The sequence below is a fragment of the Diadema setosum genome, chromosome 21 (assembly GCF_964275005.1).
Source record: "Diadema setosum chromosome 21, eeDiaSeto1, whole genome shotgun sequence".
Classification (NCBI taxonomy): domain Eukaryota; kingdom Metazoa; phylum Echinodermata; class Echinoidea; order Diadematoida; family Diadematidae; genus Diadema; species Diadema setosum.
In genome coordinates, this window is record NC_092705.1 from 8,734,907 (window position 1) to 8,759,196 (window position 24,290).

The window sequence follows — 24,290 nt, forward strand, 5'->3', positions numbered from 1 at the left end:
TCGAAAAAGTATGAAAAAGTCTGTCTCACACACATAAAAGTTTTTTTTTTTCTTTTTTTTTCTCTTTTCGTTGTGATAATCAACCTTTGGTTGTATTGAGTTTACATACTTTAACAAACAAAAATCCCACATCTCATATTTTCCCCACTTTAAAAGAGTTCTAAAAGACTATAATACATCAACATACAACTTACATCGTAATAATACCTTGTTTCGTATAGTGTACACGGAAAAAAAGAAAAAAATCTAGGCTAGTTCACAAGATACTTGACATTCAAACACGAAAGAGTGTGTATAATGTGACGGTGTATGTGAAGTTAAGACTTCAATTATCTGACGTGGCTGGAAACTCACAGACAATTTCATTGGTGGTTTTTGAAGGAATTTCTCTCCCTAAAGTATCCGAAGACATCATACCAGTCGCCATCCTCTCACTCTGTATTTTCCCTTTATGCAGCCCGTGAAATATGTTTGACTTTGGAGCACTGGTCTCTAAACTTCCCTGTCCACTATGGATCAAACTCTAATCCTCCATCATACATTATCCCCTTCTCTCTCTCTCTCTCTCTCTCCCTTTTTCTATCGTTTTTTTTTTTTTTTTTCTCTCTTTCTCTGGCATATGGAAGCTCTGACAACATTTGGTACTGTTTAATCCCGGCCCAAGATTTTGGCTTCTGATAACTTTTTTGAGGTGAAAATCCACAGCTAGTATAAAGAGGAAGTGGCTGTATTTCAGCACGTGGATCCAGTGTTCCTAACACTGGCAGATCACTCTTCCGGCCCATGTTTCTGCAAAGGGAAAGCTATCCCCCTCGAGCAGAAAAGCACCATATGAATTGGAGTGGTTCTTTCTTTGTTTTGTTTTTTTCTAGAAATACTAACCAGAGAGAGAGAGAGAGAGAGGGAAAGAGAGAGAGATATTCTCCACCAATGGTTTTACATTTGGTATTGTCGCTTGTTGCGTAACAAAAACATCCAATGACATCTGAAAAACAGGAGTGTTAAAGTGGCATGTCCAGACACTTGACAAACTTACACATACGGTTTTACAGAATCAACCCCTTCAGCTGTACAGATGTGTAACCAATACTATGGATTTGTCATAGTTCAACATTTTTTTTGGTATTGTGCTTCCTGTCCAATGAATGGGTCCAAGTGGTGATGATAAGAGGTTACCACGGTAACAGTGCTTCTCAGAGAGTTCTCGTCCTCGTCGCGTCTCGCGCCTTTTTCGCGGAACAGAAAGACGACGCGTTGCAGAGGGTCTCCTTGTGGTGGATGCTTTTTACTGTCCCTTTTGCCTTTCACAGAATGACTATGCTGCTGTAATAGCTGTCTGTTGCCCAGATGAAAGCGTGTTCCTCATTGTTTTCAGAGCTTGTGTGCTCAACCAAAACAAAAAATGATAATAATACTTATAAAATGAAGAAAAGAAGAAGACAGCACTTTAGTCAGAGCTCTTCTGTCCATTCCCCAAAGCATACTTTGTTGCAGAAGTGTTGGTTAGTTGTTGTTTTTTTTTCTTTTTCCCCTTTTGAAAGTCTGGTGGAGCTGATCCTTGGAGAGGTCACTCCATTATTTGGCACAAAACACATCTTTTTAACGACAATCAGGTGGACGGCAACATCGTTTCAGTTTTTGTTTTTTTGTTTTTTTTCTCCAGGAAAAAAAAGGAAAGATGAAACTCCTGCCCAAACTCCGCACTCGCTAAGTTCCTTTGTGCCTCGTCTCGTGGCCGACTCTCCTCACCATCTTGGTCACAATCCTCCGCTTCGTCACTCCTTCTCTAGTGTCCATAACATTCATTGGCACTTGGTTTTCACAATTGCACTTATATTTTTTTCTCCCTCTTTTTTTTTTTCATTTGTTTTGACGTTTGAAGTACATCGACACTCCAAAGCTGCGTTGAGTAGAAGTGCATCACTTTTTCCCCAGATTTCTTTCTTCTCTCGTCCACGTAATGAGTAAATAAAAAGCATGTATAAAAGATCTTTTTTGAAAAAAGAGAAAAAGAAAAAAAAAAGATCCCATCGATGCTTTGAGAGCCAACCTGAAAAAAACAGGTTGGCCATTTCTCTTTGTCACTTTCTCATACCAACTTGATCATTTTCTCTCTTTTCCACAAACCGTTTTGTCTCCTGCATTCACTTTTTGTAGGTTAACTCATACCACCACCTTGGTCTATTTGGGTTCTTGCCACGACCACTCTGACCGGCGTGCAACAACTGGACACGTCTCAAGTCACTTATTCACGTTTGCTTGGAATGAAAAATTATTCGAAAAAAACTAGAAAAAAGAGAATAAATAAAGAAGAAGAAAGTCCAAGGAGTCCATAACTTTGCACTTGACAGTAAACAGTATGAATCCTACATGTACGATAAAAATTCAGCATGTCCCCTTGTAAGTAAAATAAAAAAAGGAAAAATATGTGTAATACTATAAAACAAATACATCAAGACAACAGGCCCTTGAACTTTTTAGATGACATTGGATCTACATGAAAATGTAAAAGGTGCCTCGGTGATGTCTACAAAATCAGCAGGTCTCGCTTTTTTGGCCTGGCGACTGGGCAGAGCGCACTCTCTTGTCAAATACTGGAGATGCCCGTTGCCGGAATGGTGGGCAGCGGTACCGGTGCCATCATCGTTGCTAGCGTCGACGATGTCGGTGGGTGATAGAATTTGCACCGCTGCCTGGTACACCTATTCTGCACCGCATAGCGGCACAATGTCACTTTCCCATCTATGATTTCCACATAATCTAAGGTGGGGAAGGAGAATTCGATTTGCAAGACGTTTGGGGAAGAGGTGAGGATCGGAGCAAGGAGAGGGAAAAAAAGGAGGGGAAAAGGGGAGTTTAGTAAGATTATTTTCTGACGCAACAGTTGGCAAACCAGCTCATTCTCTGTTGAGATTTCCGAGGATAAAAAGAATAATATTTGTAATCATCCAACTATGGTGAGATTAGGATCTGTTTTGAAGAGGAAAATTATGGGCACGATATATTAATTGTTTTGATGAAAATTATTTGGATTAAAAGACATGCTAACTTAAATTTGTTAGACATGAAGAAGACTAAATCCTCCTTTGAAACTGAATACAGCGGCATGCAATTAAAGAACATGAACATACTAAAAATCAAATGCCCTTCTCATAAACTGTTTAAAATCTAAGAACATACAAGGGCAAAATACAACAAACACACACGATGAAACACAAAAATAAACCACATGACAAACAATCAATTTTGTGTCAACTTATGGACTGAAAAATGTGTACTCGCAAAGTACCAGACGTAATTGCCCACCACAAAACCACCTTTCCATTGCTGTAATCCTGTTTCAAAACGTTGCTTTAAAAAAAATGACTGTTGTCACATCTTAAACATATGTGATTCTCAACTCCATAATTCTACATCACATGTTTACATTGAACCTCTCTAACCAGTTTATTCTTCAAAAAATATCAATGGTTTAAGACATATGAATTTACATTCATGTATAAAAACATACCAACAAAAAAGAAACTTAATAAAATTATTCTGAAGTCCCTGGAATACAATGTGAATTTGTGCTTTTCACACTGATGACATAATCACTATAAATTTTGGTAAACTGTGTTGCCACTGGTTGCCTCCACAATAAGCAAAGCCAGTCAAACCACTGAATAAAATATCGCTATGACCGTAATGATCATTTGAGTATCAATAGCACTATGTATGACATTGCATTGGCCTTCAGTGTGTGAGAAGAAATCCTACTTTTTGTCTTGCTTCCAAATGTCATCAGGATGAATGAATTAATAGAAAGACATTTAACCACAAATATCTAATCAAGTTTCCCCCTCTTCAAACCTTTCAGCGATTTTGTGGTGGGTTGGTACATATAGTTACATGTACACAGAAAAGAGTAGGTAACGAATTGAAAGTGACATGAAAACAATTATACTTGATAAAAGAAAGTGTAGTATAAAGGTTCCCTTAATTGGACAAATAAAACATGTGTTATGTGGGTATTAGAAGGTGGGTTCATTTCTGGAGATGGACCTTCTATTTTTTTTTTTGTCATGTAGCATAAAACAATCTCCTGCTATGGACTAAAATAGAAACAAAATAAAAAGTACTTTTGAGGAGCCCCATTCCTAATGAGGCCAGCAAAATGCCCAGTTTCAAGTCAGTACCAGTATTTCTAGACATTTCTCCGGTGTTGCATTTGGTGTTTGCCACACCAGTAATCCATCACCCCAAGGTAGGAGTTGGCCTTTGTTATAATGGATGCTGAGAGCTCTCACACACACCATTCTGGGTGAAAATTCTGTATGGCAAACTTTCCAGTGTTATCTATCCCTTTTTCCAAAGGCATTGAAAAAAAAAGATGAAACCAAAATGTGACGAATGACTACATTTGGTGATTGTGTGAGACTACTTTGGAGTAATCCTTAAGGGATACCCTCGGGTAGATATGGGATGTCGTTGATGCTACGGTGCAAGAGACTGAGAAACTGTCAAGAGTGCTTGATGGTACGGACTGGGGTGTGGGTACTGATGTGGGGGGGGGGGGGGGGAAGAGGGGACAAGTGACTGTGGTGGGAGTGTGGGGTTTGAACCAAGAACTTACCTTCCGTGACGTGGGCATACTTGCAACTTGGTCTTTTACAACTGCCTGACTTGAAGTCCCTACACACTGGAATGGTCTCGTTAGACTGCTGCTTAAAAAACAAAGAGTTGATGCAAAAAAAACAGGAAAAGAGAGAGAAAAAGGGAGAAAAGGAGGAAGAGGAAGAAGAGGAGGAAGAGGAGGAGGAGAAAGGTGGAGGAGAAGAAGAATTGATAATGGGCACACAGTGATGATGAGGTTTATGATAATGATAGTGAAAACAGCATCCAGCACAGGGAGAGAGGTATGAAATGATGAGAAAGCACAGCAGAAGGATGTGGTTGATGATAGAAGGGAAACAGAAATGAAATGAGAGAAAGGAAAAGAGCAATTTGGATTCATTACAAAAGAGACACAAATGTGAGACACAGGGATTTATGAAATGATAGAATTGATCAGATGAACAGGGGGTGAGAAATTATACAAGTCAAAAAATGGGGGAAAAAAAGCACATGGAACATATTCAATTAGGAGAAAAACCAAGAGGGAAAAAAGAAATAGTATGAGAACCCCAGGAAGAAGAGGATAAAATGAAAGATATCAAACATTCGGACACACAGACAAAAGATGTGTGGGAAAAAAATGTTAACAGAAGGATGGAAACAGGATGAATTATTCAGAGATAGAGGGGAAAAAGGAGAGAATGAATGTGTGAAAAGATGATGGCAGGTTGGGATGGAAGAGAAGGGAAGAGAAAGAAGATAGAGAGATAGGCAGAGAATGAAAGAAAAACAAAGCAAATATTGGAGTGTTATAAATGTCTTTTGGGGGCTTAAACTTACGACAGAGCCATCAGGAACTCTGTTTTTATATTTATGATCCCTTCAGGATTACAGATGCATTGCAAAATTAACTATCACATACTCATCCTCTCTCACAAATATACAGAAACACATGTATTTTAATGACTCTGAAAGGGCATTGAATCATGATATATTTGTTTTCGAGGATTTCAGGAAAATCCTGCAGCACTGACTCTAATTTTGTCCCCAGACATGCTAAAGATTTAGCTATCAATCACGTCGGAACATAAAATCTCTGCGAACCCTTGTCGAAGCAATAAACAGATTAACCATCACACTTACGGATATATATCCATATCAAAACATGCCTTACAACAGTGGGAGGGGAAGACTATGATATGCAAACATTCTGCTTACACTTGTGGGATTGACATATTTAAAGACTCTGCACCATTTATTATCAAATTGTGGAATGATAACACTACAAAACACATTTCCTTCCTCTACAATCCGCTGAATAGAGATTTGCTGAGTCAAAAATTGGTGTATACATAATGTCACACGTACACATATCTGTGTGCACTTGCGAGTTACCCAGACAGGACATATGTATTTGCATATCATATGAATTCTCCACATCGATATCAAAGTACAATCAGGACTTCTAAAGGGACAGGGCCAGATTCAACGAAGACATGACGGGAATTTTGACCCAAGCTGCCAAAATTATCTGAAGGTGAAATGTACATGATTTGTGGCTCTGATAATTCTGAACAATTTCTGACTCATCTCCTAAACCTCATACCATCCTTTAAGATTATCATCACACACAATGTACACTACTCATCTCCTTAACCTCATCTCAAAACTGTAATATTATTATCATCACATAAAATGTACAGTGCCACAAACTAGGCTCAACTGATCGTGTTCAAGTCAGCTTTCATAGTGGTTTATATGACATATCTATATGAACTACTAGAAATGGAACGATGACAAGAGTACAATAGTGTGCAATATCATGATGAAAGTGTTGCAATTCATGAAATGCAAAATTGGGATGAAGAAAAGAAAAGATGAACAAACTATTGCATCTATAGTAATAAACTCGATATTAGTACAAATAAAACAAATCCACAACCTACACAATGACAAACATAAGTAAGATTTTGAAGTGATATTAGTGCTATTGGTAACTGCCCGTGCCAGTTATCTTTTTTTTTTTCCACAGTGATTTTAACAATGGTAGTAAAAAGGCAAGTGAAGGTACTCTTAGATCGGATAAAATTATCATGTTTCTCTAAATCATGGAATGTCATGAAAATATCCACTCTAGAATGATCTATTTTATGAGCATGGCATATAGATATGCTGAAATGATCAAACAAAAACTGAATCAAGGATCAATCCAAATCTAGAATACTTTAGTAAACTTAAAGGGATGGTACAGTATTGGTGGAGATGAGAATTGGGCTTTCAACTTTTTGCAAGATACCAAGAAAACACTTATGATATAGTACAGAACATACCATTTTAAGAGGAATTCAAAGTTTATTTGATGAAAATCGGGTTTGGAATTACTGAAACATCCAAAAACAAAGTAAAACAAAACGATCGTAATAAAGTGGGGGTCCCACACTTTATAAGAATTTTTGGATATCTCGGCCATTTCAAAACCAATTTTCATCAAATAAATGTTGAATTCCTCATAGAATTACATGCTCTTTCATATTTCATAGGAGGTTTCTCATTATCTCACCAAAAAATCTTAAAAACTTGATATTAGGTCTGAACCAAAACTGTTTGATCCCTTTAAATGTTTGCTTTCAATCTGTTTCTCAATTTTGCTCTTTTTTTGGGGGGGGGGGGTTGAAAAAGGTAATTTAATGTTGGCTCTTGATGTTCACATCACTGTCCACCTATGCTATCCTTCAATACCCTTGAAACAAGTGTTCAGCTAATTAAAGGGATGATACAGTTTTGGTTAAGATATGGCTTTGGGTTTTCAACTTTTTTTGTGATATAATGAGAAACCTCTTATGTCATTATGAAAGACCGTACAATTCTAAGAGGAATTCAAAGTTCATTTGATGAAAATAGGTTTCCAAATGGCTGAAATATCCAAAACCAAAGAGACCCTAAAAAAGGTGGCACCCATCTTTTTATTAGGGCTACTTTGTTTTACTTTGATTGTAAGTTAGATTGATTTGGTTTGATTTGGTAATACCACGGTAAATAAATGAATAAATCCACACATTTCAACCATCTATGTACTTTGATTTCAACCATAAACTCCTTCTTCAACTGACAGCGGTAAAGAAAAGTCTTCTTATTCTTGCACAATATCAAAATCTGTGTAATGTAAAAATGTATCCAAATTTGCACCCTTTAATGTTAAATGAACTACAAGCAGACTGCAAAGTTGTTTGAATTCACTCCCAATTCTATCATTTATCCTTGGCGGAATTTGGTAATAGAGTATGAACAGCTTGGTAGAAACATAGTCCGATAAAAGCAACACAAACATAACCATTATGATGATAAGATTGCAATGCGATGACAGATTAAAAACAACAACTTGTGTTAGACAAAAAAAAGAAACAAAAGCAATTAAAAGTAACTAAAACGATGGATTAATTGCTCAACAACAAAAAAGATAAAACATAACAAACAACATATACTCAACTGGATGGCGGGTAGTTTGTACCTGCGTTGGCATAATGTGTGGGGCGAAGAGCGGGATGCTGGGGCCAGGAGGACCCGTGGCCATGGAAGGCATGACAGGGACTGTGGCCCCACCCGGCAACGCACACACATAACACACACAGAGACAGAGAGGCAGAGGCGGGCCATGGCAGTGGGCGTCGGCCAGCGGGCACCAGTGTTGGATGGCGTGGGTTTGGTCACGTTTTTTGGCCATGCAGCAGTGAGAGGAGGACGCCACCGTGGGTTGCAATGTGAGCCAGTGGGCGGTGGTCGTCAAGTTGCGGCGTTGCAGCATTTCGGCGGCGGCGGGCGGTTTGCATGACAACAACAGCCATTTGTTGCAGAGGCACCAGGCAGCCAGATGGTCAGACAGGTAGCAAACACATTTTGGGTTTTGTTTGTTTGTTTGTTTGTTTATTCATTTTTTTTTCAATGTCAGGGATAGCAACAGACATGGCAGCCATTTTATCATTGGTTGGTTGGTTGGTTGGTTTGTTTGTTGGTTGGTTTGAGTAGCGGCAGCCATTACATAATACACGCCGGAGCCCAATTCACAAAGGGGGGGGGGGGGGGGGAGGGAGAAAAGGGTGAGACGAAAATATAAGGATGTTAAAGTCAAGAGGAAGAATGAATGAAGAAAAGGAGGGGTATGGACAGGAAATACAAGAAAGGGAATGGAATATATAATGAGAATGGACACAACAGAAAATGAATATTAAGCAGTTAAAAAAGAAGAAGATAGAAATAGACCATGAAATGGGAGAAGAGCAGAAACAAATAGACAGGAGAGACAGCATTAAAGTAGTGTCAATTCCAAAACAGAAAGATACAATTTCAAAGACAGGTGGATGAAAAGATGAGCAAAGATGGGCAGAGAGAAGAGCAGAGATGGATGGGACAGGGAAAGACAGACATACAGCCGCAAAAGGAGGTATGTGAACATAAGAGAAGAAGAATATATGAGCACAGAGAAAAGAGGAATGGGGTGAAATAGGCCCCGCATGTAATACGCAATCAGTCATATGGGGAAGGGGGGAATAGTTTGGTGATGCAATATTGAGTGTATCCATTACCAAATTTTTGGTTTACAAGATGATTTCATGATGATAAATTAAAATTTTTGCCATTTTTTTTTCCAATAGATGCATATGACCCCAAACAAAATTGATTGGAGCAATGCAACCCAATTGAGCAGAAAAGAAAATGAATGTTAATTGTCCGCATTTCATGCGTATTTACCAGCAATCCGCATTGTCAAAAATGATGCATTCAATTTTTGGGTGTATTTTTTTAAAATTTTGTTTCAAACCGGTACAGCACCATATAGCAGCGGAAAGAACATGTAATGATCGAATAATTGAACGTAGTGCGCAATTTGGAACAGGCATACGGTTTGCAAAAAGAAAAATAAAGAAAAAGCCATGACATTTTTTGTAATGCAAAGTTTTGAGGTATTGGATATTTGTAATGTGTTGCGCATGAGTTTCCAAATTATTGTGAGGAGTAAATTTGAAATTGGAAAAATAATTGGGCAGTTGCGTTTGGTTCCAATTTCAAGTATGGAAGTTTTTGGTATGTATCGGGAGAATTGAGAGCCCAATGACCAATCATGTCAGGTTTAATTGTAGGGGAGAGAGGGACGAATGGGGATGGAAAAAGATAAGATATAGTCATAAGAAATATATTCACATACGTTTGAATATGCATAAACTACAAATAGCAGCATACTACTTCTGACTGCACTTCAAGGAACTATTCTGTCTGGTCACAAAATGTTTTGATTTTCATTAGATTTGCCTCTTCAAACTGCGGCACTGCCTGAAATATTTTGGCCGAGGAGCAACCACACATAAATTTTCTTTTCTTTTTTTTTTTTTAATTTCTAGCCCGGTCTCTGCACTAATTTGTAACAAACTGCCCAACTCGCATCAGGCCTGACAATAACTGCAGGTTTGTCCTATAACTTTTTTTCATATCATCACATCCGGTGGTCCATGGGAAACCCAAATCATATCAAATCAAATGATACCCTCCTCCACATTAAGCATGGATTTTCAAGTGATGAAAACTCATGATAATCAATTAAAAATCAAAGGGAAGATGTGAAGAGAGGGTGGTGGAAAAGACTTTAAACCTATCACAGGTGAGACATGGCTGCTTGAATGATTTGTGCGAATCATCTATCCTTTTTTTTTGGGGGGGGGGCAAAACAAGGAGAGGCCATACAGTACAGCGAGATGTAATCAAACTGATTTTGATCCTCAGTGTAGAGGCATTTTGAATGTTGCATGGTCAAACTGTGGTCAGCAGGTCCCCGAGTTGGCACACTGGACCCGAGGCTAGGACGACGCCAATAAAAAAAAAAATTGTGCATCTTGAACGCTATCAATTTTTTTCTGAATATCCAATAGTTCAACATATACCGTAGGTACTCTAAGGATCTAAAAATGTTTTGAATATCCTGCAATGCATGTGAAGCTATGCTCAGTTCAGTAAATTTAGGTGTAGATAGCACAAAACTTCTTATTTGTCATACATTTCTATCATCCTTGTTCCGAGATGACCTTCATAGTAATCACAATATCTTCATCTTCCTAGCCTTACTCTGAGTCTTTTCTTCCTGTTTGTTTTTTTATTAGGTCTAAACATCCAAACTCTCTGCAAAGATCCAAGCACGTCCGAACAAAGCGACTAGGGGGCATTCAAATGCTGTCAGGGTGCAAATAACCTTTGGACTGCCAGATTCATTTGTGGGGTGCTTTAATTTTAAAACAGTTTGATGGAGTATAAAAAGGCAGATAGCCATGCATGTGTAGTGACTGGAGGCAAAGACGAAAAGAGCCACAAATAAGCATGGGCTGCTCCTAAAGCTTTTCTCACATTCCAAGTTTAATACTCTTATTTTATTTTTTTTTTTGTCTTCTCTTTCTCTCTCTCTCTTTTTTTTCCTTTTTTTTTTGGGCCTTGCATAATGCTAGCTTGCATTTCATCTTTAGGATCATTCAAGATCAAATCATCTCACAATTATTGTTTGATGTAACAAACCTGTATATATTTTACACTCAACACCAAAAAGTGAAAGCTGCAGATGGGACATTCTTATACATTGCAACCTGAAGGAAAAGAGAGACTATGCCTTTTTCACATCAATTTCAAACTTGAATCTCTAGCTGGCAGTTGACAATTACTCAACTAGACGAAAGATCTCAATTTCTTTGTTTTTCTTTTGTGTGTGCTTTAAGACATGGCCATACAGACAAAAATCAAAGAGTTAATCTCTAATTGCTTTTCAGGACCAGATACATGTAGGAAGAAGGGATAGTGTGCACATTCCAATTAGAAGGTAAAGAGCCCTCATTGGCAAAATGTTGGGAGTGGAGGTAAGGTTGGAGGTGCTTCCACAAAAAATAAATAGGCTTGACAAACACTGAACCTCGCAGATAAAACATAATCTTATTTATGGTCAAATTGTATGTTTGATGGAAGGACAAGTCTACCATTTTCATCAAGACAACATTTCAAACATGTTTGGTTTGGTTTGGTTTTGACTTATTACTGCATTCAAACAAATATAAATCAACACAAATTCCATGTAACAGGCACCAAAGAAAAAATGAGAAGAAAATTGAATAATATTTCTGCATTTGCCCGCCAAAAACAGGCTTTTGAGTTGATTTACCATGTGCCAACCTCGGCTGTTCATGGATGAAGTTTGGTTCAACAAGGGGAGGTTTTTGTGAATGAGGACAAATACCCCTTCGATGGAATGAGCGAGCGAGAGGACCATCACCCAACCCCAACCCCATACCATTGGGGAGGAGAAGGGGGAGGGGAATAGTCGCCCATACTCACATGGTGTTGGCACAACTGGTGTCGGTTGGTGGGAGTGGAGCATGGCCTGATTCAGGTGGTGGTGGTAGGGGATGGGGGGTTGCGGGAACAGGTTCATCATCGGCCCCGTCCCCTGACCGGCCACGGTGCCCGCCGTGGTGTGGCTCTTCTTGGTCGGTGGGGGAACCAGCCCCGTCAAATTCTGTGAGGGGGGCAAAAGAGACAATGGAACCCAGGAGGAGGAGGATGGGTGGGTGGAATGGGGGGGGGGGGGGGAGGGGGGAGGGGTAGCCAAGGGTTAAGATTGGCAGGTCAGGAAAGAAGAAAGGTAGTGGCAATTTAGGGGGGAAATATGGCGAAGGGATTATGAATTTGCTCACAGAAATTTGAAGTTTGTGAAATTCACAGGGAAGATAAATTTGGTCATTATCCAAAGCATTAGTTTGAAAGAGAAGGGACAGGGTTAATAGATTTTAGTAAATCAAATTGTCAAGATTAACAAGTTGGGGAGATATGAAAAAAGGGGGAAAATATCAGGGCAAGTAATCAGGGACAGCATGGGTTTCAATGCAAGTGAAACATCAAATTCAAAAGTACAGGAGCAAGGCAACAGCATGAGAAGCCAGGGTGGAACAAAAATCGGCAGTTAGTATTTGAAAGCATTGGCAACATTTATAGAGCAAAGAAAAGGAAAGAAAGGCAGAGGTGTGGCAGCATATAGACACACATTGGCGGCATATAGATGATGGCATTTTGGCGCAAGATTGAATTATTGGCAAGCCAGAGTTGCAGAGATAAATCAAATTCAGCCACGCGGGGAATGGCAGCATTGGGTTGAGAGATTCGGAAGGGCGGCAAATGATGGCCAAAAGTGGCGAGAAAAGAAATATCAAATTTAGCAAGTAAAATGATTTTTAAAAAAAAGGAGAGCAAGAGAGAATGTGAAGGAAGTTGGGATAAAATCAAGCATGATGACGAGGGGGAAAGATTGATTTGTTCAAAGCGGCGAGTGCATCAGAAGAGAGAATTAAGAATGAAAGAGGCGGATATTTCATCAGATTCATGGAATATTTTGCACGCAGAAGAAAATATAAGCAGTAAATGTAAAGCAACAGAGGAAGATGGTATTTTTTTTTGGGGGGGGGAGGGGGTGGGGTAGGGTGGTGTGAGAGAGAGAGGGAGGGGAATGGGACAAATTAGGTCAGGTGGTTAAAGATGGGGAGAAACAAAGAGGAGGAAGAAGGGAAAAACAAGAGAAAACAAACAATGAGATAATTTGCATAAATAACATACCAAAATTCATGAACTATCATCTATGATAAAAAAGTACTTATCACAGGAAATGTACAATAATTGACTACGGTGATTTACAACAATACAAAGAATTTGTTGCATAAATTAGTTAGAAGACCTGCTATACTTGCATTACAATAGCTTCAGACTGATTTCTTGTACTTCTAAAAACTGCGTATCATGGGGGAAAATGGCGCAAAGACAGTATCCAGGCACACCAAGCTACTGAACAAGGTTTTTGTGTTGTGCAAAATGATGGGCACTCTTGGTTACATCTAAAGCACTGGGGTTTGGCAGTGATCTAAATCAAATCTACCCCTTTTATTTCAAGAAGAAACGGGGAGAAAAAAATGAATGTATGCTTTTGGAATTAATGCATTTTCAAGGTGATATAACATCCCAATGATTTCCTTTTTTTTTTTGCTTAACTACATGACTTTGTTTTTATTCAAACAAGGCTTCTAAAAAAACATGCAATTTGTTGGAAAATGAAAGTGGGAACAGCAATGTCTTTTGTTGGTGGCAATAAGGGGGACATTGGGGAGAAATTAGCATTATTCAAATCCCAGGACAGAATGGACACCATTTTTGAACTGACTAGCCTCTTGGGCAGGGTGTGGCTTCTTTCAAGTTTGGATTTGGAAGAATTCTCGAAGCAAATGTCAGAAAAAATAGAGAGGATTTGGTATTTCTACAGGCATTCCAAGTAGCACATCTATCTTTGTCTTCCCTTAAAAATACATTCAGAGACTAGAAAGGGCATTCATTCAAAAAGGGTTATGACATTTGAAAGGAAATTAAAATGAAATTTGAGAAAACTGCACTTCAGCATTTTATCTAGAAGGCATGCAATAGATTACAGAGACATTTACACCTACATCTAAAATCGTTCTAATTGATTTTGATTTGTTTAATTGCTCTAAATCATTGTTTTTCCTTGGTTTTCAACAGCGGGTTTTAATCATCAAAACAAATATAGAAACTTATTACAATCGATGTCGTATCTACATGAAAATCACTTGGTAGAATGCCTGGGTTTTGGTACCGATTAATTTTTAGTATTTGCTTCACTTATGTTCCAATTGGGGTATCATGCAAATGTTGAGTTTTATTTCTTTACTGCAGGACTGAGTTCTAGAACATATGCAATCGGTGACTTTTTTCTTTTCTTTTTTTGGTGTACACATGATTTTCAGGGTGGTTTTCTCCTCCTTTTCATTTTTCCCCATGTCTACGCAGCATGTTTTCTGTAAGACAAAAAAAGGTAACAACGTGTGTCTACCATGAGGATTTTGGAAGGACAGTATACCCAGGCAACATTTTGGTCGAAGCGTGCAATATGTTGGATGGAAGAAAAAAAAAGAGAAAAAATAATAAATGCACCAATCACCGTGATAAATTCACAAAAAATTAACAAGAAAGGCACAAATTCTCACCATGCTCATAGTTAAGGAAATAATAGTGATCTTGATAGAAAGATTGAACACAACAAGCAACTTTTTCCCCTTTTTTTTAATTCAAAAAGTTTGTCAAAATGTCTAACATTCACCTCAGTTAGATGGTGATGTGTTTTTGTTGTGTTTGGATTCAATCTAACAAACAGAAGAGTACAACAGGTTCATGCCTCAAAGTTTCTTTGAATAATGCATAAGCAAACGAACAAACACAGTAGTGAAAAAAAGTACCAGTAATGCGTCATCGGACGATTCCCGCGGACGTTTCAGGCTCTGACTTTCGTTCGTGGTCGGAAGCTTATTAGTATGCGCAGCACATGATGGTTTTGGGCCAATGGGAAGAGTGTAGCAATGGCCATGGGTACAGGCAGTCAATAACATAAACAGCAAGCACAGCAGCATTGCATTGTGGACGGAAAAAAAACAAAAGAAGCGAGAAGGGTGGAGATCAGTGACAAATGTCTTCTCATGCAAGAAAAGTATCTGCTCCAGTTCGGTTCTCATCTATCAATTTCCTGCTGGGCTCAGTGATGGTGGTGGTGGTGGTGGTGATGGTTGTGGTTGTGGTGGTGGCTGAAGTGGTGGTGGCTGTAATGTTGTGTGTCTCGTTTCATAAATGTGTATGTTTTGTTATTGTTGTGGTCTTGTGTGTTTGTGTGTGTGTCGAGTGTGCATGCATGTTGCGAATGTCTTTGTATAAACAGTCTTCAGACTTGTAGCTAGCTGTGTCACGTGGGTGTAAAGACAAACATGTAGAGAGATAGACAAATAGACAGACAGATAGATAGAGATAGATAGATAGATAGATAGAGAGAGAGATAGATGGATAGATAGATAGAGAGATAGATAGATAGATAGATGGATAGATAGAGTGAGGGAGAGAGACAGAGACAGCTAAAGAGAACTGTGGGAGACAGAACTAGAGTAGACACTGTCCAAAGCATGTGCGATGAAACTGCACACACTCACTACAAAGCTGTGCACCTATATGATAATATAAGGAGATATATATATATATATAAATATATTTTTTCAATTTCATTGCCACTGACTGCACGTGGTTACTATGATTCAATAAATCTGTGAGTGAAAAAAAATAAAGGAAGAGACTTCTAAATGACAAGAAACATAGCAATGGAGAGCTGAAACAGTGATAATGAATAAGAATGAGAACAGAAAACATCACTCAAGGTGTCCCATACAAACAAATACAAAAAAAGGAGAGTGAGAGAGGAAGAGAGATATACAGACAGACAGATAGACAAAGAGAGAGAGAGAGAGACAGAAAGAGAGACACATATATGTAAATGCTGTGATTTCAAAACACAAGGGGATTATTCCCCGGAAGACTGTGATGTCATCAAACTCATCAGTGTATGCCTTCGGTAATAGACAAGTTGTGTCACACAGCTTAAGAAGTGTGTTCAATTTAGACAAGCCTTAAAAATAATAAAGTTAAGTATATGAATGATCTTCTTCGCACAGAAGATAGGAATTTTGGTAAACACATGTGTTCTTCTTGCTTAAACAATAATATCACGCCCCAAAAATGAAAAATAATAAATGTATTTTACAGCATTACGTCACTTTCTCTCGATCTGGCTCTCTTGCTCTGGTCTACACAATTTTCTTCCCAACACCGGCTACTAATGCGAGGGCGCCATTCATTCATGTGTCCAAGTCTCGGAAGCACGCAGATGTGCAATAAAACAGAGCATACGAACAATCAAACAAAACACCATTTCACCTCCTCAGAGATATCAGTGTGCAACACTTTACTAAGGTGTGTAACATCCTGCCCTAATGGCAGGACAAGCTTAATAATGACAATGTTGCAGTATTCCAGCACTTGCTTGCACAAACAAGCAAAAAAACAAAACAAAAATACAACTTCCAGAGGGCACTAGAAGGGATGCCCGACACGCTACTGCGTGCTTGGGTTGCTCGTTTCTCTCAAATTCATTGTCTCCTTGTCATCTGTTAATCACTCCCTTCACGTATCTTGTGCGCCAGAAGCGTCACATTAATCTTCACGAGAGTTTAGCCATCCACGTAAACTCCTCTCTCACACACCAGATTAGCGCCCCATCGCTCTCATACAAAATTCACACCTCGGCAAAGTCAGAGTGAAATAGACAACAGGTTGTAGATCGTTTCATCCTTAATATCTAGGAATCGAGCACCGATGTCCATAAGGCCAGCAGCGGCGCAGACTTTAAGAGTAGCCATACAAGGAAATGAGAGAAGTTGATCAAAGACAAGTGCCTATTAAATGCAGTTAGTCAATGGTTAGCCTGAGGAAGAAAAAAAAAATTCATTATCTAGAAAAACGTAGGTCACAAAATTACAGTACAGTAAACTCTCTGTACATCAAACTACCATGAATGTAGGGCGAGTGTTGGAATGTTTTTACCCTCATAGATTTAAAAAAAAAAAAAAAAAAAAGCCTTGAGCAGTCTTCTGGATAGAGGCATGAAGATCAAGATTTGATTATAGGAGGTTTATTTCGTAGTAATGGGACATCACCACTCCCCATACTCAAAGCCCCGAAAATGAGCAGAGCTCGGCACAAGTTATATCCTCACAAAAGGAAAGCAAACATTTTCACATACACTATATGGTTAGGGCTAACCGTTAGCAGAAGTGCTTTTTTCATCCGAGATCTAGTTAAACTTTGCCTGACAACCCATGTTAGAGAACGAACCCAATACTGTCCATGAGAGAAGAAAAAACCAAGTGTGTAGGAGCAAAATTTATTGCAGCTTTTGACAAGAGTTTGCACAATTTTTCGTCAGTGAATGGAAGGCAGCACAGTTGTATGCAAAGGCTTAAAGTAAGCAAGTCCTACTCGACAATGTATCATTAGCACAGCTTTGCATTGTCAGTCATACAAACTACACATATGCTATGCTACAGACAACTGCCACTCCAGAAGTAAAAATTAAATTCCTGTCACTTAAACCCAACAAGCTACCCGTGTGCATCATGAATTCAACAACAAAAAACAACAACAGTTGACCGCTACGGTCGGAGAAAACCCAGAAAAAGCTACAAAGATATATGTAAGTCAAACAGACATATTGTCAATCTAGTGTCACATTATAACGTATCTAGATGGACGTGTAAACTCTTGGTCAGTTGATGAGATATGAAAAAAAAGAAATGTTTTCAGTGATTGCCTTGTGTGAATATTTCATAGGGGCGAAGGTGAAAATTTACTGTTTGTGTGCTTGCTTGCTTTTTAAAAAAATCTCTTTGCACTGATGAATTCATCATGTTTTCCTGATACCACAGCACTCTGATGTATTTCTAAGAAGTATTACTGGTCAATATAGAATGAAAAGCTTATAGTCCATTCCGCCAGAGGCCAGTGCACTTACAAACTGGTCATCTTTTATTGGTCAGTATTTAAAGGCATTGTTTACCATTCGCAGATGAAACAAAAACCCAGCTTTAGTGCTTCAAAATAGTTCTAAAATGTAAGTTAGGGATAGAAACAGCGAGTGTAAAAAAGTTAATGAGTATAATCAATGTTAAGTATTGTTAAAATACAAAATGTGAAAAATAAGTATAGTAAAATTGTTTCCTGACTAAACCATCTACAGTTATGGTTTAATGAGAAAAATAGTGATATCTCCTTGTATTTCAGGCTTCATTGCAAAATTTTTATATGGTAGGATGTTTTGTGATACAATTGACCTACACATATGCATCAAATGTGATAACTCGAACATTTTTTAAATGACTGCTCCCAATGGTAAACAGTACCTTTAAAGACCAGCTGCCTCTTACTATGTTTAATTTCATGTGTCCATTTGTGTGAGGAAATTTAATGTGTGCTCTAGTTCGTCATTTGTCCATCTACATTTTAGTGGGGTGGGGAGACTCCTCATGCAATATTGAGAATGGATGCTGAACTGAAGCGACACCCATCCGCCACTTTGTCCGTCACAACTGATCACTTTTCGGGGGCTCGCACTCGAGTCCCCTGGTGTAAAGCAACAACATGCAGCTTCCCTTCCGTGATGTCAGCAAATGGAATGGTCTGGTAAGTTATCATGCACTGAATGGTTGAAAAGAGGCACCACTGGGCTTCTCCATTATTACAAGAGGGGTGTGTGAGGAGCAAACTACTCATTAACTCTTTCTTTTTTTTTTTGGTAAGGTGTAAATGCGCAGATGACAGCTGATTTTCAAGACTAACGGTTTCACATTGCAAGCCAACACAATATCTGTTACAAGTGAAGCAACATTGCTTTTTTTTTTTTACCCTGGTTGACACAATCGTCCAAGTTCCCCAATCTTAGTTGGATGTTACAGTGAGGAGCTACAGCTATGAAATTACAGGTATTAATGGGTGACTGGACAGTTCCTTGAAAAAATTTGTTGAATCTCACCAGCATAACAAGGCTGCAGTCATGCACATACAGGTAAAAAAAAAAATACAACAAATGCTGGCCATAGAGTTTTCATACACTGAACACTTGTGAGAGGATCATTGGGGGGTTGAGGACAGAGAACTGTAAGGACATGAACAACAACAAAAAAAAAAGACGGAACATAAGGGTTTTTGATGACAAGCTGCTAAAAAAAATGGTACTAAACAATAGGCATTTAAGACAAGTAAATTATAGGAACGGTTGCAAGTGCATGTACATACATGTAGCGTCAAATCATATTTTCCAAGAAAACAAACTTTCAGCTCTAACTGTACTTTTTTTTTTTTAGTTTTGTTGGAAGGGAGGTAAATGACTTTTTTGATAAGGGGAAGGGCGCCCGCCTTTCTTTTTTTTTTTCTTTTTTTTTTGGTAAAATACTAATTGGATGACTTACCACACCGGCCAAGTTTGGGTTGTTGCCCTGTTGTTGTGCAGCTTTGATTTTGGCCTGTAGGTGGAGCGGTGGGTGGAAATATTTGCATTTTTCTCGCGAGCATCGCCCCTTGACGTGGTCCATGCAGACGGTTACGGTGTTGTCGGACGTGTCTATCGTGATATGCTCGTCAGGGTGCGCGAATTTGCACTCGGCCTCACCCCGCGAGCAGCTGCCACGTTGAAATTCCCTGCACACCTAAGGAAGGGGAATTAATGTAGAGGACAGGCGTGTCGTTTGGTTTTTTTTTTTTTTCTCTCTGAATACTTCTTTTTCTGGCTCCAGTCGTCTGCTGTTGTAGCTCCGTTTTCTTCTCATTTTTCCTCGTTTATTTGTTCCACCCGCAGTCCTCTTGTACCCCAGCACTCGTCCACAGCAGGGGCGTGAGGGAAGGGGGGGAAGGGGGAATCGCTTGTGGGACAAAAAATGGGGAAGGCAGGGACTACACAGAAATCTGTGACGTCCCATTCTCCCCCGTGAACCGGGTAAAAGTGGTCTCAATGTGCGCGGTTTTAGTTTTGCCTTTTACACCCTACATGTATGTACATGACTTTCAGCACTGCAACCATCCTATTAAGATTAACACTACGTGATACCTACGTTATGCCCTACAACATGCTTAAAGAGCCACTTGACAATACACAGATGCATACACAGATGTTTGTTGTTTTTTTTTTTCTTGTCAGAAAAATCTGAAAAATTGATCACACAGCACTATATGTCCACAGGACTACTTTGAACAGACAAAAAAGAACACAGCTCCTTGGTAATGATTTGCAGTTTTGAAATACAATGCTTGACAGTAAGAGCGACTTTTGCTCATGCTGAATTTACATACAGTATCATAAACACAATTTTTGTTTTAGATAATCTTAATGCATCTATTATATATGTCAAATGGCTGAAAGCATATGAAAAGGAAAAAAATATCAATTAGAATTAGCAGCTGGTGGTACTTACAAATTCGCTGAGTTCATTCACCAACTTGGTTTGACTCTGGACACTGTCGCCAATTATACACTAGAGTGATTTGGAAAGGAAGTTGAATTTGGATTTACTCGTGATTGTCACTCTGTTGCACAAAGAGAGATCTCCAAAAGAAAGATGGCCAAAGACATCAAAAGAACGATAAGAAAATGGAAGGAAGAAGAAATATCAGTTTGAGCATTAATCCAGCAGATAAATGCCATCACCTCCTGCTAAACATGTCCCCCTCTGCCAAAGCAATCAAACCTCCAATTTAAAAGGCCAGAATTCAGTACTGCCACCGAGCAGTGCAACAATGACGATACAACATGAGACTCAACAGAGCTGTGTATTAAACAATGCATGGGCACGGTAGCAGCTGCAGCACATAAACCGTCACGCCATCAGCTGTTCGTACTTTACGCTACACACACTTCATCGTCCACTCAAGTTCTTGCATCCAAACACACTCCAGTACGTTGTGAAGGACAACATTCAACTCGGGATTCACTTTCACAAATTAACTCTCAAAATAGCAAGCGGTAATTGGTATTTTCACCAGTAAGTCTAGCATTCAGGAATTGGGATTAATTTTGCGATATGGCATTTGATTCACAAAAGTGGACCCTTCAGTTATTACTTTTTTTTTTCCCTTTATGCTGAATAAAGTATTCTTTCCAACTCCAATGGACTTTTTTACTTTAAGGTAAATCTGTGAATAAAATATGGAGTGCACAACACTGCACAATCTTTAAAGATGATATTTATGTAGTACACGATATCAAGCATATTTTCAACATTTATTTTCATTGGTACCCAATAATTATAGGAATAAATGTGTTATTTCTTGAATTTTGACAGCCTTCAAACTGATGCCAGTTGTTTCTCCAGACTATAAATGATTTTTGTGGTATATATATGAGGCAAAACACTTAATTATTCCTTTGGTGTGTCTTTTTTCTGAATACAGAAAGTAATCTCCACTTCTGCTGTGACTTCGTGGGAAAAAAAAAGGAGGGTGAGGGCAAAAGCTGTCAAAATACGCCCACAGGACTATCCCATCATCCCTTCCAGTCTTTTGAAGCACAGATGCGCCACAAATCATCATCTTCAGATTCATGCCCTTCTGCAACTAACTTCCGCCCCCAACTGTACTTCTGCAACACAGAGGAAGATCAACCACTCTTGGAATGAAGAGGGAAAATCTCCTTTTTGACAAATCACATCTGCAATACAATCAGTTCAACCTCATTTCTGTTGAGGACAAGAACGCAATTGTGGAATTGGAACATCAATGGATATAAGGACATTGTACGGGGCATTAATGCGGCCATAACGATTTTACTACAAAAAGAGAAAAGAACATTGAATGTACAATAAAGTATGCAGACATAACAGTGTATAGAAAGCGACAGCACCCAGAGCGAAAAAAAAAAATTATATCTTTCGAAGGGCAGATTTAGATGTGTATTTTTCTAATTATTTTGCCTCCTTCTTTCTTTTTTGAAAAGGTCGGGCACAAGTGCTTGTCTAAGGAACTCTATATTTTTACTGTGCAACTGTAACAGGCTATATTTTACCCATCAAGTAGCTGATTAAGTAGACTCTTTGTTTTTTTCACAGCCTCTGGCTCTCAACAAAGCAACCAACTACCAGTCTGCAACATGACAGCAAAAAAAAAAAAAAAAAATGCACATCAGTGTCACAGAGTTCAACGAATCATATTCAGCGATGTAGTATCATGGCAAAATCGGTTGTATAACCATCAATGTCTTCAGTCCCAGACTATGACATCCCTGTCTAGCTCGGATCACATCTAGTTCCCTCCCTTTCCCCCTCCCCAAACAACTGCTGCAGATGCCGTTGCACCATCTATTCGCCATTCTGCTTGTTGTAGAACACATAAAACTCTACGTGCTGTGTTTGTGGGGGAAAATACGGCGCTCCGACTAAAATTCTACTCTTCCGTAATGTTGCCAGCAACCCTTTCGGGAGCGCAGGAATAAAAAATGTGGCGTGACGATAGCTTACATGCACAATAAGATTTATGCTGCTGAATTACTTTCCTAGGGTTTGGATGTATGACAGAATGGAAAGTATGACAAGAGAAAATGAAAGCAGATTCTTGCTACTTTTCCGTGATGAAAATATGGCTCGGCCGAGCTTTGGAGGAAATTGTTATAGCATATGCCCCACACGTGATGGGCCTAATTGACATGCTTTGAAAAATCACAAGTATATACATTTCGTTATCACTGGATGCTATTTACAGAACAAAAACTATTCATGAGGTGAAAATTATAGGTGCCTGTCTTACAGACCAAGACTTGTCCAAATATCAAACTTTTAATTGTAAGGGGTGAATTAAATCTCAAAATCCTCGCATCATCCTGTAGTGAGGATTATCTGCCCTCAGAATCCCCCCCCCCCTATTTTCATTAACTTCCTTCATTTGAATTTTTCTTCAAGGCTTCGTTCCCCTTCTCTGACATTGTTTCTCCCAGTAAGGGCTACTGCTGTTTTGATTCTCAGGACTCACTGCTCATGATATGACTCTGTAAGACAGTTGCATGGCAATGTCTGAAAACAGTTTCCCATTCATTGGCCGACGGTCAGCTCTAAACCACGATACTATCACTGTGATTTGGGTACAGAAAGTGAAAATGGGTAGTTTAAGCTGGTGACATGTGAGCGTTGAAGTGAAAGCTGCGATATATAAAACAATTTTTGTTTTCTTTTGCGTCTGAACCCTCTCAAAACCATGACTTTAAAAAGGTGTCATTGCATCGTGTACCAAGAGGTAGCGGATGGTAATGAGGGGGTTAGGTGTTCTCCTGCTGATCATGCAAAAAAGGTTTGCAAACGAGGCTAAGCTATATTGCTCATAGCCATGGCAGCATATCATGTACACAGAGGGGCTTCTTTATTTTCATAGGAACATAAACATACCATAATATTATTGGCAGCTCACAGTACAAAAAAGGGACCAAATTTGATAATTCAGCAAGCACAATGCTCAACACTTTTTTTTTTTACACACTAAAAAGCACCCAAAAGACCTTTGTTTCTTTTTTTTAAATATTTCTACAGCAAAAATATGCAAAATTGTACACTTTTAACAGCCTTGATATGATCTACTCTTGAACTTTATAAACATATAAAGCAGCAGTACGTTTCAATAAACACAAGACCGTTTATATCAAAACAGCAGAGACATACTATTCTGCATGATGGCTGTTCATATGCACCTTTCGTTAAATGTCTCCACAAATTATAATTCCCGTGTCTTTGCACTGTAAGAGACAGGTATACAGAAGATAAGAAACAAAAATGGTAAGATGGTAAATCCCAGGAAATAATTTCAAAATCCTTGCAGGTACAGAGTAAAGACTATTAGGCAAATGATCAATCCATATCTTAGAATTAATTTACTGTGAATGTCTTTCCTTCCTTCAGCAAACTTGACTGAAATAACTTTTAGAGGTTGTGCAGAAGAAGTGCCTACAAAGTATTGTTGTTTCGTACAGAGAAGTAGAAGTTGGAGTCAGATAAGATAGATATTGATTTTTTTTTTATGTATTACTGGTATTTATCAGCATGTAGGAAAATGGGCACACATGCACAAGACGTATTTCTGATTGTACACACTCTTGTGTGGGATATGCTAGCTTGTCAGTGTGACTGGTATGGAAATCATTACCTGGCCCAGTGTTCAATCAGCAGTTGTACAAATATGTCAATCTGCATGTATGCATGTGTGTGTCTGTCTGT

At 38.8% G+C, this 24,290-nt stretch overlaps 1 protein-coding gene across 3 annotated transcripts in view; it reads right to left on the reverse strand.

The window, feature by feature from the left end:
• The window catches only part of LOC140244271 (uncharacterized), a 163,820-nt gene that overhangs the window by 5,258 nt on the left and 134,272 nt on the right, over positions 1–24,290 (reverse strand). For 2 of the 3 annotated variants that reach the window (XM_072323912.1, XM_072323913.1), the window contains exons 6-9: positions 14,913–14,978; positions 11,956–12,136; positions 8,084–8,184; positions 4,616–4,703 (exon numbers count right to left, since the gene is read on the reverse strand). In XM_072323912.1, the coding sequence (XP_072180013.1) occupies positions 4,616–4,703; positions 8,084–8,184; positions 11,956–12,136; positions 14,913–14,978 (436 nt within the window). Of the gene's footprint in view, positions 1–4,615; positions 4,704–8,083; positions 8,185–11,955; positions 12,137–14,912; positions 14,979–19,514; positions 19,752–24,290 lie in introns of all 3 variants that reach the window. The other variant, XM_072323914.1, reaches the window with a different exon arrangement.